This window comes from Sphaerodactylus townsendi, linkage group LG13 (genome assembly GCF_021028975.2).
Source record: "Sphaerodactylus townsendi isolate TG3544 linkage group LG13, MPM_Stown_v2.3, whole genome shotgun sequence".
Taxonomy (NCBI): Eukaryota; Metazoa; Chordata; class Lepidosauria; order Squamata; family Sphaerodactylidae; genus Sphaerodactylus; species Sphaerodactylus townsendi.
Window position 1 is genome coordinate 15067354 of NC_059437.1, and position 18522 is coordinate 15085875.

The 18522-nt window shown below is 46.4% G+C and overlaps 1 protein-coding gene across 1 annotated transcript; it reads right to left on the reverse strand.

Moving 5' to 3' along the window:
• Positions 1-30: 30 nt before the first annotated feature.
• On the reverse strand, positions 31-18007 carry TNMD (tenomodulin). The gene is made up of 7 exons (XM_048513702.1): positions 17811-18007; positions 17531-17665; positions 8940-9080; positions 5870-5971; positions 5168-5318; positions 3361-3530; positions 31-1028 (listed from the first exon to the last, which is right to left on the reverse strand). The coding sequence occupies exons 1-7, from the start codon at positions 17859-17861 to the stop codon at positions 819-821; spliced, it is 960 nt and encodes a 319-aa protein (XP_048369659.1). The 5' UTR covers positions 17862-18007; the 3' UTR covers positions 31-818.
• Between the last annotated feature and the right edge of the window lie 515 nt (positions 18008-18522).

Sequence of the window (18522 nt, forward strand, 5' to 3'; positions counted from 1 at the left end):
AGTGTGGTGGAGTCTCCTTCCTTGGAGGTTTTTAAACAGAGGCAGGATGGCCATCTGTCAGGAGCGCTTGAATTATGTGTTCCTGCATTGCAGAGGGTTGGACTTGATGGCCCTTGGGGTCTCTTCCAACTCTATGATTCTAAGCTGCTGTCTGTTCACCTTACTGCAGGGAAGTATTTCAAGACATTAGTAGTGATGGGACCGGGGGAGAGACGGTGATACTTTTTTGCCCCACAATCAGAAAGGGGACGGGCATATGAAGCAGACTTTAAAGAGCTTCTCCGAAACCCATTTATTGATGTGCTCCAGAAAATGTATGCTGGATAAAGGTACACCTGATGTCTTTTCAGTACAATATAACACTTAATGCAGGCTGTGGTCATTTCACATGTCTTCTGCAGGAGATACCTTATCTATAAAGGAGACTTAGCATAATTATTTTCTGGGAAAGAATGATTCTGGAAGATCTCGGGCATCAAATGCTTTCTGGAGCACAACAATAACTTGGTTTCTTAGGACTGACTTGAGTTTTCCCCTCTAAATTACATCTAATCATCCAAGTTCCAACTACTGTTTAGGCATTAAAAGCTATCTCGGGAGAGGAGGCTCTAGCAGAGCCCCTGCCCTTTTGGTAGGGGCCTGTTGACGGGCACTAAGAAGGCGTGTAGTACCACTCTCATTAATTTCAGTGTGGCTTCCATCAAATCATGGTAACGGGAGCTAGAATGTTGGTAGCACACATGTGCCTCTGGGATCTGGGCTATGTGTGTCTCCTGAATGGCGGTGTGTTTTGTGCCAGAGTTGCTTGCCCCAGGGGTTTACACTCGCCCCAACATCCGCGCAATCCACCAGTTACAGGGCATGATTACACGGCAAATAACTCTCCCTCCTTGATAACAGTAGGGGTACGGGTAATATCCCAGCAGAGGCTCACACACCCTCCGGCAGTATCGATGGGCGCGGCGGCAGCGGGCGCAGCAGTATCCTCTTGCATCCCACATGGAGTGGAACTCGAGCCCATTTTCAGTCTAAGAGGGGGGTGGGGGGTGGGAAAGAGACCAGATTAGGTGCAAAGTCTTGGACTTGTTCACAGGATAAATTTAAGCCGACCTCCCAGGCAATGATAGTTGGGCATATAGGGGGAGCAACTTGAAATAGCTTTACTAGTGTAATTGGACATAGGGAAACCTAAGTGTGGCTTAGGAATACGGGGAACAACCTGTTAGTATTGTCCGTCTTAATCTGCTGCTTCCTCCTTCATTTCTAGAAAGGTGAAATTGACTCTACAAGTTTGCAGGCAGGCGCCTCTGTAATCAGTTTCACTCCTAAAGGCAATAAACCAGGTCCCTTGCAGCAGGGAGATACTTTTAAAGGGTACGTTTTGGAGCTCTATAAAATCCTAGTTGGAGCAGAGATGGTTGCAGGATGTAAAAAGAACCATATGTGTCCTGACGGCTCGACAACATTGCCGCCAAATCTATAAAAAAAGATATGCTGTCTACTTGGCTTGATGGTAGACCCCCCCTCCCCATTTGTTTGACAAACTTTCTCTCTCATTGTTATAATCCTCTTTCTCACCTCCTTGCTGTTTTCTGGTTTGTGTCTAAATTTTGCCATCTGCCTGCCAAACCTCAATTTCTCCGCTTCTGTTCCTCTTCCCCTCAGCACTGCTCTCATTTCCTTGTGCTTGCTTTCCTGCTTTTCATTTCTTCTCCTCTCCTTCCAAATCCATTTCTGATTTTACCATTTTCAAATGGTATTTTAAAAAAATGGCTTTGGGGACAGCAGAGTGGCACAGCAGGGAAAACACTTTGATTTATTATATCGATACTCCATTTTCTCCCCAGTAGCTTTCAACATCGTTCGGCCTTGTTTAATCTTCCCGACAATCTTTTGAGGTAGGTTAAGCTGACAGTGAACTGGTTTAGCTGACCTAGTGAGCCTCCTCGACAGAGCGGGGATTCGAACCTGGGTCTCTCAGGTTCTAGTCTGATACTCTGACCACCACGCTATGCTGGTGCCTGAACAGCCCCACTCAATCAGATCAATGTTCCATCTAGTCTGGCAACAATATGATACATGATGCTGACCGGATTTCTTAGAAGACCTGCAGTCAGGGACTGGAGGAGCCAAACTTTCTAAAGATGCCACCTTCTTGGCAGCTAGTTAAGAACATAAGAACAAGCCACCTGGATCAGACCAGAGTCCATCTAGTCCAGCTCTCTGCTACTCGCAGTGGCCCACCAGGTGCCTTTGGGAGCTCACATGCAGGATGTGAAAGCAATGGCCTTCTGCGGCTGTTGCTCCCGAGCACCTGGACTGTTAAGGCATTTGCAATCTCAGATCAAAGAGGATCAAGATTGGTAGCCATAAATCGACTTCATAAATCTGTCCAAGCCCCTTTTAAAGCTATCCAGGTTATTGGCCATCACCCCCTCCTGTGGCAGCATATTCCAAACACCAATCACACATTGTGTGAAGAAGTGTTTCCTTTTATTAGTCCTAATTCTTCCCCCCAGCATTTTCAATGGATGCCCCCTGGTTCTAGTATTGTGAGAAAGAGAGAAAAATTTCTCTGTCAACATTTTCTACCCCATGCATAATTTTATAGACTTCAATCATATCCCCCCTCAGCCGTCTCCTCTCCAAACTAAAGAGTCCCAAATGCTGCAGCCTCTCCTCATAAGGAAGGTGCTCCAGTCCCTCAATCATCCTCGTTGCTCTTCTCTGCACTTTTTCTATCTCTTCAATATCCTTTTTGAGATGTGGCGACCAGAACTGAACACAGTACTCCAAGTGCGGTCGCACCACTGCTTTATATAAGGGCATGACAATCCTTGCAGTTTTATTATCCATTCCTTTCCTAATTATCCCCAGCATAGTTTGCCTTTTTCACAGCTGCCATGCATTGAGTTGACATTCCCATGGAACTATCCACTAAGACGCCCAAATCCCTTTCCTGGTCTATGACTGATAGCACTGACCCCTGTAGCGTGTATGTGAAGTTTGGATTTTTTGCCCCTATGTGCATCACTTTATATTTTGCTACATTGAACTGCATTTGAAAGTGTTACTAGTTTTGAACTCAGGGGTTCTGTTTAGTCATGTCGCTGATAGATCCATCAGCCGCTATCTCTGCAAATTTGTCTCATCCCCTTTGAAAAGCCATCTAATCTACAGTCCATTTTGATACATCCTATGCCAGTGAATGTCACAACTAATCACTCTTTGGGTGACTTGAGTACTGCATAGAAATGCTTTCCTAGAAACCGAAGGAAGCAGCCCTGCATGTCCTGTGGAAGTTCAGCTGTAAAGTTCAAACACGGAATATCATCCCCAAGTTTGATCTGGATGACTTACGTAGTCGTTCACAGGTAAGTCCTGTTCAGTAAGTTGGCGGGCTTGACGTCTGGGGCTCGCTCTTGCATGCTTAGCCAAACGATTCTCTCTCATTTCCTCCTGCCCTAGCCTGTTTGCAAGAAACTGATCATCGGCCTCGCCTTCATTTTCAAAGTCGAGGGGCTCTGGTTCTAAAAGGAACATGAGACATAAGAACATAAGAACTGGCCTGCTGGATCAGACCAGAATCCACCTAGTCCAGCACTCTGCTACTCGCAGTGGCCCACCAGGTGCCTTTGGGAGCTCACGTGCAGGATGAGAAAGCAATAGCCTGCTGCTGCTGCTGCTCCTGAGCACCTGGCCTGCTAAGGCATTTGCAGTCAGAGATCAAGGAGGATCAAGGAGACAGGCAGTTACCATGAGCAACTTTTCCAGCAGAGTACTGAAGGGCGTAGCAAGGTGGCCCTGAATGTAAGAAAATCCCTCTAAAAAAAGGAGATACACACAATTATTACTGGTCTTAATTGTAACTTGTATGCAAATATAAAACAACTCCCTTTTAATGGTATATATGGGGAAAAAAGCCTAGCCTTACCTTTGAGTAAATACTGTAGCTTATTGTACTGTTTATTGTGTGTTTTATCTTATTTTTATTGCATTGCCTTCCAAGTCTTGTAATCCAGTTTTTGTATTGTTGATGGGGTGCTTCATACGTTTTATTGCATTGCTTTATAAACGCTGTCATTTGCTTTGAGTCTCAGCAAGGAAGGCAAACTATCATTTTGATTCACTACAGAAACAGACCAATCCTTTTTTTAACAGCAACCAGCCAGATGCCCCTGAGAAGTTTATTAGCAGGCCTATAAAGCAGTCTACCATCCTCTATCTTAAGTACCTGTTCAGAGATGTACTCCCTAGAGTGATACTTGAAAGATTAACAAAGTTTATTCTAGCATGAGCTTTGTGGGTCAGAACTCACTTCATAGGATGCATTGGAGTATACATCCATGTCCAGCTTCAGAAGTTAGACAAAGTGGCGTAAGCACCTGCCTCTTCCATGAAAAGCCTGGGTGTGTTCCTGGACTCCTCTCTCTTGATGGAAGCCCAGGTTGTACACACAGCCAAGGTGGCCTTTTTCAACCCCTGCCAGGCTAGGCTAGGCAGTTATCCCTGCTGAGCTTCTTCTCCTCCCCAGACTTTGCTCTCCCCAGCCCCCCCCCTCCCCAAACTCCAGGAATTTTCCATCCTGCAGTTGGCAACTGCATGGTTTCAAAACCTCTGGAAGTGTCACCTTTCCAATATTACTGCTGCACGCATAGTAGCTAATAGCTTTGGACAGAGCTATCTCGCACGAATCAGTCCAGTTCCATACCCCTCCCTCCCACACAATAGCCATCTTAGATAAGAGACAAGCTCCGTTTCTGGCTTTTGGAAAATACAGTCTTTTGAAGCAAACAGTTGCTTTTCTTTTCTTTTTTTAGCGGAGCAAAGCCCTTTGCTGCACAAAAGTTGATAAGGAACTACAGATGGTCTCTTCATAGCAGAAAGATCTGGCCGCCCACATTCCTTCCGCCGTACCAAAATTCAGAAGATGTGGCTGCCCATATTGCTTCCGCCATACCAAAATTCAGTTTTACAATGGGTGCAAGTTGTGGCTTTGTGTCGACATGTGGCGTAGCAGTTTTATGGTTTAGGAACTAGTGCCATGATATTTCCGTTGCGACCAAAAAGGGGGAGGTATGTTAACTACACACTTGATCTTCACCAAAGGGCCAAGAACCAAAAGATCTGTTTCCATTGCCAAAGCAGGACAATGAGACAGCCGTACCTGTTAGCAAGGTTGGGTGGATCCAGTACGTAGTCACATTTTTGCAGAGGTCAAAAATCTTGGAATTCTCCAGGAAGTCTTTGTTGTCAATAGGCTCCTCCCTGGGAACCCAGACCACTGATTGTTCGAAATAGGTGGTCACTTCCTCGCCCTGTGAGAAAGGAAAGAGCCTCAGCCTTCAGTTAACTTACAACAGAAATGTGACAGAATGGTATGGCCCAAACTTTTAATTGAATTGCGCCGTATGGCTCTTCCTGCCTCTTTGACTAATAGTGGTGGTACACCCCTCTCTACATAGAATACATGCATTCATATGTATTCTGCCTGCAAAGTGTGTCTGCCACTAAGACATGGCCTGTGTGATGTCTCCAATTTAGTGGCTGAATTTTTCAAGCCCTGCTGCTCAAGACACCCAACATTGGAATCTCCAGAACAGAAGGGGGTAGGGAAGGAGCAACACATGGAGGCTGGATTAAATTCTGCTCCCCCTGTCTTAGCTTGGGCCAGTTTCAGCCTTAAAACTGATTCCATCTGGACTGCTTTAGCGGGGCCTCAGTTCGGCATGCTGGGTGGGATCAGCCTGGTCTGTGAGCAATTTAAAAGTTAATGGGATTATTCTCAGTCTGTACTTTCCACATAGCTGGGAACCCCTAGCAGTCCTTGGGTCTTACTGAATCCCATGAGTTATTTAGTTCTGTATACCTCAGGCTCCTCCTCCTCCACTTCGGACATTTTGGGTATCCCTTTCATTTGACTTCTGATGAAGCATTTAGGGTCCCCCACGAAAAAGATGCCGGTTATTCCCTAATGAAACAAACAGTCAGTTGAAGCGGGGATGAACATAAAACATGAGTCTAGCTAAGTTGCAATGCAAGGCAGTTACTTTAGATGGAGCAGACACACACCAGTTAATTCTGTTGTCCCCGAACAGGAGCATGGGTCCCAAAGGTAACATCATCTGGGCAAAGTGTTTGCATGTGGATCAAAGAAAGATTCTACCTTTTAAAACTTCTGCCTGCTTTGGTGACAATCTCCCCCTGTTTGAAATCAGAGTTAGAGATCCTGTTGCTTGCGGGAGATGCTTTAAGCTCTGCCCTTGGCCCATAACTCCTTGTCTGTCTGTTCTGATCAGGTTTTTTGATGCCCATTCATCTCTTTGACAGGTAGGCCAAATGGGCTTTCCCCACTGAAACGCAGTTCATGTTTTTCATGACACTCTCTCTGTCTCTTTCTCTCTTGTGGAAATAAACAGTTGTCATGGTTCCAAAGGCCCCAATCATAACACGCCAAAGGCCATTTTGTCCCCAATACTCTTATTTGTATGTAAAACCCCTGGCTTCAGGGTCGACTGTCACCAACCTACAGATGATATATATCACTATCTGAGCCTTCTGCCCTGATCTGGATAGTCCAGGCTAGTCCAATCGTATCAGATCTCAGAAGTTGAGTAGGTTGATCCTGGCAAGTATTTGGATGGGAGACCTCCAAGGAATACCAGGATTGTAATGTGGAGGTAAACAATGACAAAAAGGCACCTGGTGGGCTACTGCGAGTAACAGAGTGCTGGACTAGATGGACTCTGGTCTGATCCAGCAGGCTAGTTCTTATGTTCTTAACATCTCTTGCCTTGCAGACTTCAAGAAGTAGCCATAAGTCAGCTATGTCTTATTAATAACAACAATAATAACAATATCTAAGCTTCCAGAGGCTGCTGTGAAGATTCTGAGTCAATGTCTTGAGGCTGTACAATTAAGTGGCTAAGGTTGAACAACCTGAAACCTATCCCATAAAAGATGGAAGTGATGCTGTTTGGGAAGGCAGAACGTTTAACTAGGGTTTAGCTTTCTCAGGTTATTTAAGCTGGGGGTATTCCAGGTGGTGGATACGGAGGATGGTGCTTTTCTTATCAGCACTGTATTTCAGTTACATCTGGCTTGTAAGCTGGCCCCTTATTTCAACTCTACTAACCTAACCATGCTGATTGACACTACTGTAACCTTCGGATTAGACTGCTGCAATGCATTCTGTACGAGGTTGCCTCTGAAGACTTTTTAGAGGCTTCAACTAGGGTGGGATGTGATTGAACAGTCAAAACTTTTTTTAAAAAAGCAAAACTTTTTAATTCTGTATTGGGTTTCACTTGTTGAACATTTAGGATGACAAACACTGGAGATTTGTGGACAGTGGCTGGGGAGAGTGGCCATTGGGGAGGAGAGCAGGAATGTGGTGCCACAGAGTCCACTCTCCAAAGGTGCCTTCAGTTTTCGGGGTTAAATAAAACAAATGCTACATATTACTTTTGAGTCAAAGGCCCCTTCCCAAGATGCATACCAATGCATTTCAGTCCACTTTCACCACCTCTTGAAGTAGAAATGTTAAAACCACTTAGCACTTGTATTAGTGGAGCTCTCCAAGACATGCAGTAATAATGCATTTTTTTCAGTGCGCTTTCACTGTACTTTGAAGTTGGGCGGAACATGTAAATCCGAATGGCAATTTGTATTTAGGTGAGCCTCCTCAAGATGATGTGTGCAGAATAAATACCTTCAACCGTTCTCTCGGCCTCAGCTGCTTAAAGCCTACAAAATCCACTAGCACTCATAATAGTGGAGCCTTCCATGACATGCAGGCACAATGCATTTTCAGTCCACTTCAATGCAGACTTACAGCCATGGCTCATGCTAAAATCCACTAGCAATTTGTATTAGTGGAGCTCTTCCGCACATGCAGAATAATGCATTTTCAGTCCACTTTCAATGTACTTTGAAGCTGGGCGGAACAGCAAAATCCACTAGCAATTTGTATTAGTGGAGCTCTTCCGCACATGCAGAATAATGCATTTTCAGTCCACTTTCAATGCACTTTGAAGCTGGGCGGAACAGCAAAATCCACTAGCAATTTGTATTAGTGGAGCTCTTCCGCACATGCAGAATAATGCATTTTCAGTCCACTTTCAATGCACTTTGAAGCTGGGCGGAACAGCAAAATCCACTAGCAATTTGTATTAGTGGAGCTCTTCCGCACATGCAGAATAATGCATTTTCAGTCCACTTTCAATGTACTTTGAAGCTGGGCGGAACAGCAAAATCCACTAGCAATTTGTATTAGTGGAGCTCTTCCAAGACATAGCTACTGGAATGCATCTTTCAGTCCACTTTCGAAGCAAATTTCGAAGTTTAAAGTAGCAACCCCAATGGCAATGATGAGTATTTCTTCTGTATTGATGCAGGTAGAATAATGCATTTCAGTCCACTTTTCAATGCATCTTTTGAAGCTGGGCGGAACAGCAAAATCCACTAGCAATTTGTATTAGTGGAGCTCTTCCGCACATGCAGAATAATGCATTTTCAGTCCACTTTCAATGTACTTTGAAGCTGGGCGGAACAGCAAAATCCACTAGCAAACAATTGTGAAGGTGGATTGAAAGTGCATTATTCTGCAGGTGCGGAAGGGGCCTAGGACTTGCTTTGAATACGAACATTAAACTCAATTAAGTTATTAGAGTGGGACAAGGACTTCGGCGTGTCGTGGTTTCTTGTTTACACTCCATACAACAGCAATGCTATGATGAATACTGATCAGTTCCCCTGTAATGGAAAGAAGAGATGGACTTTCAGCAAGCGTGTCTAATGCATAAGCTGCACGACTGCCATCCACTGTGCAGAATCCGTAGAAATACAGCTGCTCCTGAAGAATGTGTGGCTGGAAGGGGGTATAGTGACCTTTCCTCCTCAAATGCCACAGAAGAACAAAAAAACAACAACATACGTACATTTTTGAAGTCATGGATTTCCAGAACTTCTTCATTGCCCTTTCCACTTTGAAAAATCTCTGTCCCACTGAGAGGGTCAATTTTCATTAATATCTTTTGCATCTCCCCTTGGCTGAAGAAGGTGTGCTCCATGTCATAAATCTGGAAGGATAGACAGTGTATTGAGCGGGGGACATAAAGAGACCATGACAGTGCTTGCAAGAAACACTAGGCTTCTCTCCCTGGGTGTGTGTGTGTTTTTAATAAGAAGCGCAACCACCCTCAGATCTTGCTAGCGGCTTGAATGCCCTGGTTCTTCAAAGAGCTCCACTAATACAAATTGCATGAATCGATTATTTTGCCTTTTTAATGTGCGCACAGTGTGGAAAGTTTAAGATGCAGGCTAGGAAAGAGTGGCACGCTGCCTCTTTAGGCACTCTCCAAGTACAGGCTGTGCTCCAGACTGGCCCGAGCAGCATCTGAAGACACCTTGTTAAAAAGTGTCTTGGCATTCCAGTTTTTATGCACCGAATTATTTTTTTCCCTCATGACTTTGGCTCATTTTGAAGGTATTTCCTCCCTTTGAAAGAAGGGCAGTCTGCAGCCCTGGTGAAATCTGAGCAACGCCTGAAGAGCCTGCGGCTCAAACATACAGGATGAGTGGAGTACCATGCTAGTTTTCTCAACCATAAACAGTTCCAATTAACCACTATTTGTCCCGACACTGATGCAGGCACTTGTACGTTGGCATACATCAAACAGGAAAGACAAAGAGCAGTTCGCCAGAGCCATTTTTGGACAGGAAAATGAGAGGGAAACTCTCTTCCTCCCCTCTTCCTTAACTCTTTCCTCCCCTCTTGCTACAGCCCCGAACACCTGATATATCTCTCTCATTTCCCTGTCCAAAAATGGCCCTGGTGAACTGCTCTTTGTCTTCCCTGTTAGCTGTATGCCAACATACAAGTGCCTGCATCAATGTCTGGACAAATAGTAGTTAATTGGAACTGTTTATAGTTGGGGAAACAAGCATGATGTGTGTATATGGTTGTGTGTGTGTGTGTAGCCTCTTCATGGCATGATCCTTACCTGAATGGAGACCCCTGGATACCTGATGTTTACAGAATGCGGGAAAATACTTGCTGGGAGTTCTATCCATGTTGCATCTTCAAAAAGAGTTTTTTCTTCGGCCCCTTCTGCACATGTAGAATAATGCACTTTCATTGCACTTTGCTACTGGATTTTACTGTACGGAATAGCAAAATCCACTTGCAAACAATTGTGAAAGTGGATTGAAGGTGCATTGTTCTGCATGTGCGGAAGGGGCCTTAGTGGTTAGAAAGAGTCTTCTTTTTGTTTTGGTACAAAACAATGAGGAGGCATTCAATCACTCATACTATTTAGTCTTTTGCATATAGGATTTTCAGGGCAGAGACCTGTGAGCTGTTAACTAACGTACAGGTTGAACAGATATTACAATAGGAGGAACACAGAAGCAAGGACACAGGCAGGCTACACCAGACAGGCAGCAGCATTATACTTGCCATTGTCCACATCTCAGATATTCTCAGATGTTGGCTCATGGGTCTTTTGGCAGCAGTAAAAGTTATTGCAGTCCCTATTCAGATAGATACAGTAAGCTTGATATGTCTATCCTGTGTGATTTCATAGTTTTCCAAGGAGTTGAGGGACGGTTCTGTCTCACCCATTTTGTGCTCAGAAGAACCTTGAGGGGTAAGCTAGGCAGAGAGCCAGAGTGTTGGTGTATCACTGAATCAGTCAAATTCCTACTGAATGGGGATTTGAACTCGGGTCTTCCAATCCAAAATGGCTACTTCAATCTCTATACAAGTTCTGGATGATGAAGATTATTGTTCAAACAAGATATCAGTATGCATTCTCCATTTTGTGGATTTATTAAGGTTTGGAATATTTCTGCAAACCTGGGGGTTTCTGTAGGTTAGGAGCAAAAAAAATCACTCCGATCTGTGCAAGAGAGCCAGCATGGTGTAATGGTTAAGATGTCAGACTAGGATCTGGGAAATGTAGGTTCACTTGTGCCACGGAAACTTGTTTTATGATTTTGGACCAGTCATACACTCTCAGCTCTGACCCTGGCTAGTATTGGACAGAAGACCTCCAAGGAATATCACAGTCATGATGATGCAGAGGCAGGCAATAGCAAACCGCTGCTGAACTTTTCTTCCCTTAAAACCCTGCATGGTTGTCATGGAGTGACTTGACAGCAAAAAACAACACAAAACCTGTATAAGGCCATTTGGGCACTGTGGTCTGCTCCACAGCAAGGGTATATTACCTACAGGTCAGATTCTCGATTGCCCACATGTTTTCCGAACTCACCACACCACAGATGAGAGAATCCCCGCCGTTTCCACAAGCAGGGAAAAAATGACCCCCCCCCCCCCCCGGCCTTTGCAGGAAAAGCAAAGGCAATGGTTTGCATTACACTCTCTTCTGGTTGGTCGCTCCTCCCAGCTTTCCCTTGTTCTAGTTCAGGGGTCAGCAACCTTTAGCACCCAAAGAGCCATTTGGCCCCGCCTCCCCAAGCCCTGCCCCTGCCCCCGGCCTCCCCAAGCCCTGCCTTCAGCCAAGCAGGCAGGATAGACAGCAGTGGCGACGCCAACGACGGCAAGTTGCACTTGGGACGTGGTGAGCGCGCCTCCTTCCCTGCCCCCTCCCTCCCTCCCTCCCTGTGGTGTCCTTTCCTCTCCTGCCCAGGCACCAGACGAGGGAAGGAGGGGAAAGGATGAGGAAGGCAGGAAGGCAGGAAGGCAGGAAGGCAGGAAGGCAGGAAGGCAGGAAGGCAGGAAGGCAGGAAGGAAGGAAGGAAGGAAGGAAGGAAGGAAGGAAGGAAGGAAGGAAGGAAGGGGGGTGCTCGCCGCATCCCAAGTGCAACTTGCTGTCGTTGGCATCGCCGCCGCGGAGCCGCAATACGAGGACAAAAGAGCCGCATGCGGCTCTGGAGCCGTGGGTTGCTGACCTCTGTTCTAGTTCAACCATTTGAGATCATTTGGGAGGGATGCTTTATTTATATTTTACAAGCGTAAAGGTGTATTGATGCAGCAAAGGACTGTGCAAGTGACGTAATGCAGTAGTCAGTAAAAAAAAAGGCAAGCAATGGAAACAAGGAAGTGGCTGGCAGTCAGTAGTTCCACCATTATATTAAGCGCAATCTGAAGGGTGTTTTTTTAAACATTAGCAGTGAAGAGCTATCTTTAATCCAGTGAAATAAAAGTAGGCCAAAGATAGGAAACAAAAAATAAAAGGTGCCGAAAGGAGGTTACAGGGAAGCAAGCAAGGCAGCCGCCAGTGGGAAAGAAGGTGGATCGTCATGTCCCGTCTAAGAATGGTTTGCAGCAGGAGACTTCCGAACGGAAAGCCATGAGGAAGCCCCACTGCAAAGTACACAGCCACACTGTGAACAGTTAGTGCACAGAAGGCCCAAGGCCCCATTGTACAGATTTTTTGATCCACACTCTGGGCCCAGTGTTCAGAATTAAATATTTTGATTCCAAATACCTGGAGTGACAAACTGCCTCTTATCCTCTCAACAACCAGGCCACACCAAAGTTTAAGGAGAGGCATTCTTTGAGTCAGAAAGCAAAATAGCCTACTTCAGGGGTCAGCAGCTCTACTGTTATACTGTTTGCCCACCCAACTGGTCTTACTTAGAGCATAGTGAGTTTCACAGAATAAGCCTGAATCTGTACACCCAGTTTCTGGTCAAAGCCCTATGCAATCCCTCCTGACTTTCAGAGCAGCAGTGGCATAGTGGTTAAGACCAGGTGCACTCTAATCTGGAGGAACTGGATTTGATTCCCTTCTCTGCCACTTGAGCTGTAGAGGCTGATCTGGGAAATTCAGATTAGCCTGCGCACTCCCACACACGCCAGCTGGGTGACCTTGAGCTAGTCACAGTTCTTCTGAGCTCTCTCAGTCCCACCCACCTCACAGGGTTTTGTTGTGGGGGGAGGGGGGGAGGGAAAGGAGATTGTCACCCCCTTTGAGTCTCCTTACAGGAGAGAAAGGGGGGACATAAAACCAACTCGTCCTTTCTCCTTCTCTGGGAACTATCCAGTGACAGAGTTAGAATGCATCCTTCTGAAGGGAAGTTCAGGGCCTCTTCTTGGTACTTGCTTATGGATTCAAGGCTGAAAGCTGTTTTCTTTTTGCAATGTTTTGCTCTGCTTCTTTATTTGGGTTTCCTCAAGTTGCTTGACATTGGAAATCAAGCCCTGTAGCCATTTGTTTGTCCTGGAAGGTACTATGAATGGCTAGGCAAACAGTTGTTTCCTGATGTCAGGGGGCAGAAAGACAAGGAGGACAACGCTGCAGACAGACTCTTGGAAGTGTTGTTTGGAATCTGGCCTCCTTCCCACCTCTCCGTTTTTGAAACTGTGCAGGCTGTGTGATTGTCAGTCTTCTTGTAGGGGTGCTGAGGGAGTTTCCAAAAAGACAGGGATGAATATGTCTTGTATTATTGATCCGTCCATATCTGACTGGCAGCAGCTATCTAGAGGTCTGGGCTGCCAAGGGCCCGAAAGGCCAATGAAGGGCAGGCTGGCACCATGGCTTGGTGGTAGAGTATCTGCATGATACACAGAAGGTCTACGGTTCAATCCCTGGCATCTCCAGTTAACAGGCTCAGATAATAGCTAGTGTGAAAGATCTAAAGCCCTGGAGGGTCTCTTCCAGCCAGGACAATACTGACCTTGATAGAGCAGCGGCTGATGAGGTAACAGGCAGCTTCACGCCTTCATACAAGTAAGCATAAGTGAAATAAAAAGAATGACTGGAGAAATGAAGTAAATAATAAGCAACCAATCACTCTTGGCATGTCAATGTCTCTTCAGAAATTCAGCGTATTCCTATGGCTATTGGGGAAAAAAACTATTCATTCCAGTTAGAATACTAGTAAATTTCTTAGGGCTGTTGTTTTTAGCTCAGCTGAAAATCCCTGTTTGATTTTGTGCGAGTCGAAGCCATGAATCTTTATTTTCATGCCCCTTTCTTCTCTGTTGCATTCAATTTAGGCTTTCAGTTTAAGCATTTTAAACATTATTGCCCCATTATTTGGGTGTACGGATGGCACATAGCATTAAGTAAGAGTAACAAATTAACTGGGAATGACCCAAGTGGAAATAGGCGAACCAAAAAGGCTCAGTCTGACTTCATAGAAAACAAAGAAGAAATCAGAAAAGATGTATTCATACATTCCTCACTCCAGCCGTCGTTCTATCACATACTTTTCATTTCAGATTCCAGGGATTGGGCTTAGTCGCCATTGGAAACTGGTAATGGATTTGCAGCTAAGCTGTAGGTATATTTGCTGCGTGGCAAAAGGCTTGAGGATGAGATATGCCTGGAATGAAAACGACTTACCCAGATGTAGCTTCTGAATAGCAGCAACTGATTGCAAACAGATGCTGTTGTCAGGTCGAACAATGAAGGAAAGTAAGGCTGGGTAGCCTGACAGCTCCTGGCTGGCAGAAAACACCCTGCTGGCTCCGCTAACAGCATCAGTGCTTGGCTGCCTGCGAGATCTTACAAATCTTCTTGTGCTTCCTGTTGATTCTCACATGGTGAAAACAGGCCAGGCCCTGCTGAAAAGGATCCTGCCCAACGGCTTGGATCCTTCTGTATGGGAATGCAGTGGCCATATTGGGAGACATCTAGGGAATGGTCCCTAAAAATCAATTCTCAGCAACTAATCTTTCTTGGTTGGTGCATGCAGAGGCGTAGCTCCAAGGGGGAAGGTGTGCGCGATGTACCGAGCGTGCGCCCCTGTGGGGGTGTGGCAAGGGCGTGGTGGGGGTGTTCTGGGGTGGGATGGGGGCAGAGGATACACCAGTGCACCGGGCGCTTTCCCCCCTTCCTATGCTTCTGGGTGCATGTAAGTGTCATGTGGAAATTCAGTGTGTCCCCCTGGCCATTTGGAAGGTACCCATGCATGTGAAGACAGCAGGTACATAGTGGCTAGAGTTTCAGGTTAGGGTCTGGAAGAACTGGGTTGGAATCTGCACTCTTGTGTGAAACTCCCTAAGTGACTTTGGGCTAGTCGCTGTCTAACCAACCTATCTCACACGGTTGTGAAGGGCAGAAAATGCCTGTAAGCCTCTTTGGATCCGCACCGGGGAGAAAAGCAAGGTATATATGAATTAAAAGAAGCTAAATTCCAGTGGTCACTTAATATGTCTAGAGTGAATGCTAGGGTACCTATCCCCATTGAATTTGATGGTCACGTTTCATTAGTTGGTATTCTCTATTTTGTTTCTGATGGTTGTGGAGAAGGGTGATGAACTACATTAGGCCCTGCAGCCACAGACTCTAAGTACTAGAAATCCTTGGCCCTTGGTGATTTCACTTCACCTTGCTAGCATTAAAGCCTACTTTTTTGCATCCAGAAGAACTAGAAAGTTCATCTTGAAAAAAAAACCCTCCGAAAACGGAGAATCTGTCTTTGTTGCTGTTCTGTCACTAAATCTGCAGAATGGAATGCACATAGTTTTAGAAGAGAATTGTACCCAGGGTTTAATGGAGGCACTGGAGTTCATGCCTTTTGTGTGTGTGTGTGTGTGTGTGTGTGTGCGCGCTAAGGTGACCAGATTGTCACCTTTGTAAACCGGGGCGGGTGGGCGGCAGCGCGTGCGTGCATGCGCGCGCAGCCGCAGGAGCGCACTGCCTTCTGGGGCGCTCCCGTTTCCCGCCCTGTCACAGGGCGGGAAACGGGAACGCCCCAGAAGGCAGTGCTCCTGTGGCCGCATGCGCGGGAGGCTGCCACACTGCCTTGTGCCCCAAAAGGCAGTGCGGCAGCCTTCCAAAAATTGGGACAGTTCAAAAAACCTGTGGGAGGCGGGACAAATTGTTTTAAGGTGGGACTGTCCCGCCAAAAGCGGGAAGTCTGGTCACCATAATGTGTGCATGCCATCAAGTCACAGCTGACTTATGGTGACCCCGTAGGGTTTTCAAGGCAAGAGGCATTCAGAGATAAAACAGGGATAAAATAGACCCGGTTTGCCATTGCTTGCCTCTGCATCACAACCCTGGAGGTTTCCTATCCAAATACTAACCAGGGCCAAACCTGGTTAGCTTCTGAGATCTGACAAGAGCAGGCTAGCCTGGGGCGATCCAGGTCAGGGCTCCTTGCTTTTATAGAACCTGTACGTTCAGGAATTGTGTTCTGAGTTGCCCAGGTGAATCACTGGTCGTGGTTGAGCTGTCAGGGGAAGAGTCTTCCCCTTGAAAGCTTTGGATAGCTTTTAACTGGGACCCAGGATGGCTGGTGGATTGGCCAGTGAAGGAAGGGTGGTAGCTGCCCCACCTGGGGTTATGCTGGCACTGGAAGTGATGTGGAAGTAGTTTTAAAGTGCTATTGGTGTGAAGGAAGATAATGGGGCTCCGTGGGACAGTGTCTGCCTGGTATGCAGAAGGTCCCAGGTTCAATCCACGGCATCTCCGGTTGAAAAGATTGGTGGTAGGTGAAAGGGAAAGCCTCTGCCTGAGACGCTGGAGAGTTGCTGCCCCAGGGGTCTGCAACCTGCGGCTCTCCAGATGTTCGTGGACTACAAATCCCATCAGCCCCTGCCCGCATGGCCAATTGGCTGTTGCTGGCCAATTGGCCATGCTGGCAGGGGCTGATGGGATTTGTAGTCCACGAACATCTGGAGAGCCGCAGGCGGCAGACCCCTGTATTAGACAGTCCTGATCTTAACAGATCAGTGATCGGATACAGTGTGAGGCAGCTCCACGTGTTCATATGCACTTTTAGAAATTGCTATGAAGAAGAGCAGGAGACTGGTTCTGGTGGACCACAGCCTGGAAAACCCACCAGAACCAGTTGAATCCGACCGTGAAAGCCTTTGACCATACAAAGAGCAGGAGAGTTTGGATTTATACCCTCCCTTTCGCTTCTGTAAGGAGACTCAAAGGGGCTTACCAACTCCTTCCCCTTGTTCTCCCCACAACAAACACCTTGGGAGGTAGGTGGGGCTGAAGGAGTTCCGAAGAACTGTGACTAGCCCAAGGTCACCCAGCAGGCATCATGTGTAGGAGTGGGGAAACTAATCCTGGTCACCAGATAAGAGTCCGCCGCACATGTGGAGGAGTGGGGAATCAAACCGGGTTCTCCAGAGTCCACCACTCTTAACCGCTACACCACGCTGGCTCTGGAAACTGTCTTTAATAAAAGATGAGAACGCAGCATAGCAGCTTCCCCCTTTAAGAGCGAGCCCCTTCACGCCACAGATGCATTAAAGTTCAGAATATAGCCCATGGTGATCAATCACCCTTCACACTTGGCTCCTTCTCCTGTATTGCGGTGGCATAATGGGTTTCCCACCCGTTTCTGGCAAGGTAATTGAAACAAAATGGGAAAATACTTTCTGGCAATTAATTGCACGGCAAGCGCCGCAAAGCCTTTCGTGGCAAAAACCCCATCGTAAAAAAAAAGTTTCTAAAACTGTCTGTCAAAATTACCTAGAGTCTTTGGAGTCGGGTTTTATAAAGGAGGGGAAATCACTAGAAGTTTTAAACAGAAATCTTTTGGGGACGAAAAAGAAATATCACTTCTATCTGAACGGGAGAATATAACTTACTTTGTGGGGCGGTAGGTTCCAAAAATAGTGGACACCAAGAAATGTCAGGATGAGAGAGAGGACCAAGATGCAGAACAGCACCCCGCAGACCTTGTATCTTCTGCCAGGTGCCTTCTGGGCTTTAGAAGTTTCCGCCTAAAAATAAAGAAAAGGCCAAAAAGAGAAAGGGTGTTTGGTCAAGGCAAGCAGCAGTAGAAATGTACAAGTGCCTGGAAATAAAGTATTCCCGACTGGAACACACAAAACGCCCACCCTGTAAAGGAGAATAAAACCCACTTACATCTTGGATTTTGAATGGCTCTTCTGAGCCCTCCTGGGGTGGTTTTCCCATATTGTCTCCTGTCGGTGTAAAATGCCCTTCTGTGCGCAGAGAGGAGGCGAGCGCACTGGAGCTGAGGTGGAGTCAGACTGCATTGGCTCCAACTGTGCTGAGAGGGAAAAGTTTGCTGTCTAGCTCAGGCTGGCTGTGAGGGATTGTGCTTTCTCCCACAGGGGCTGTGGATTCCTGGGGGAGGGCAAGACGCGCCAGCGTGGAGGTGGAGTGGCTTGGAGGCGAGTGGAGGGGTCGTGCATTGGAACAGAGGCAAGTTGTCATGTAACAGCTTTCACTATAAACTGGCAATAATAATGCCGGTGGGCATGCATTTTATGTGCCAGCTGGCCTTTTATGTACCTGTTGCCCCTCCCTCTAAGCTGGGGAGGTTTTTTTTTAGTCAGCATTGCTGATTGTGAGGTTTTGAATACTTTATATCTTCCTGCTCCCAAAATTGTCCGTGTGGCACGACAATCAAGTCCAAATAATCGAACATAAAATCTGCACCAATGAAAACTTACATGGCAAGCATGAAACAGTGGCGTAAGAGGTTAAGAGCTCGTGTATCTAATCTGGAGGAACCGGGTTTGATTCCTCGCTCTGCCACCTGAGCTGTGGAGGCTTATCTGGGGAATTCAGATTAGCCTGTACACTCCCACACATGCCAGCTGGGTGACCT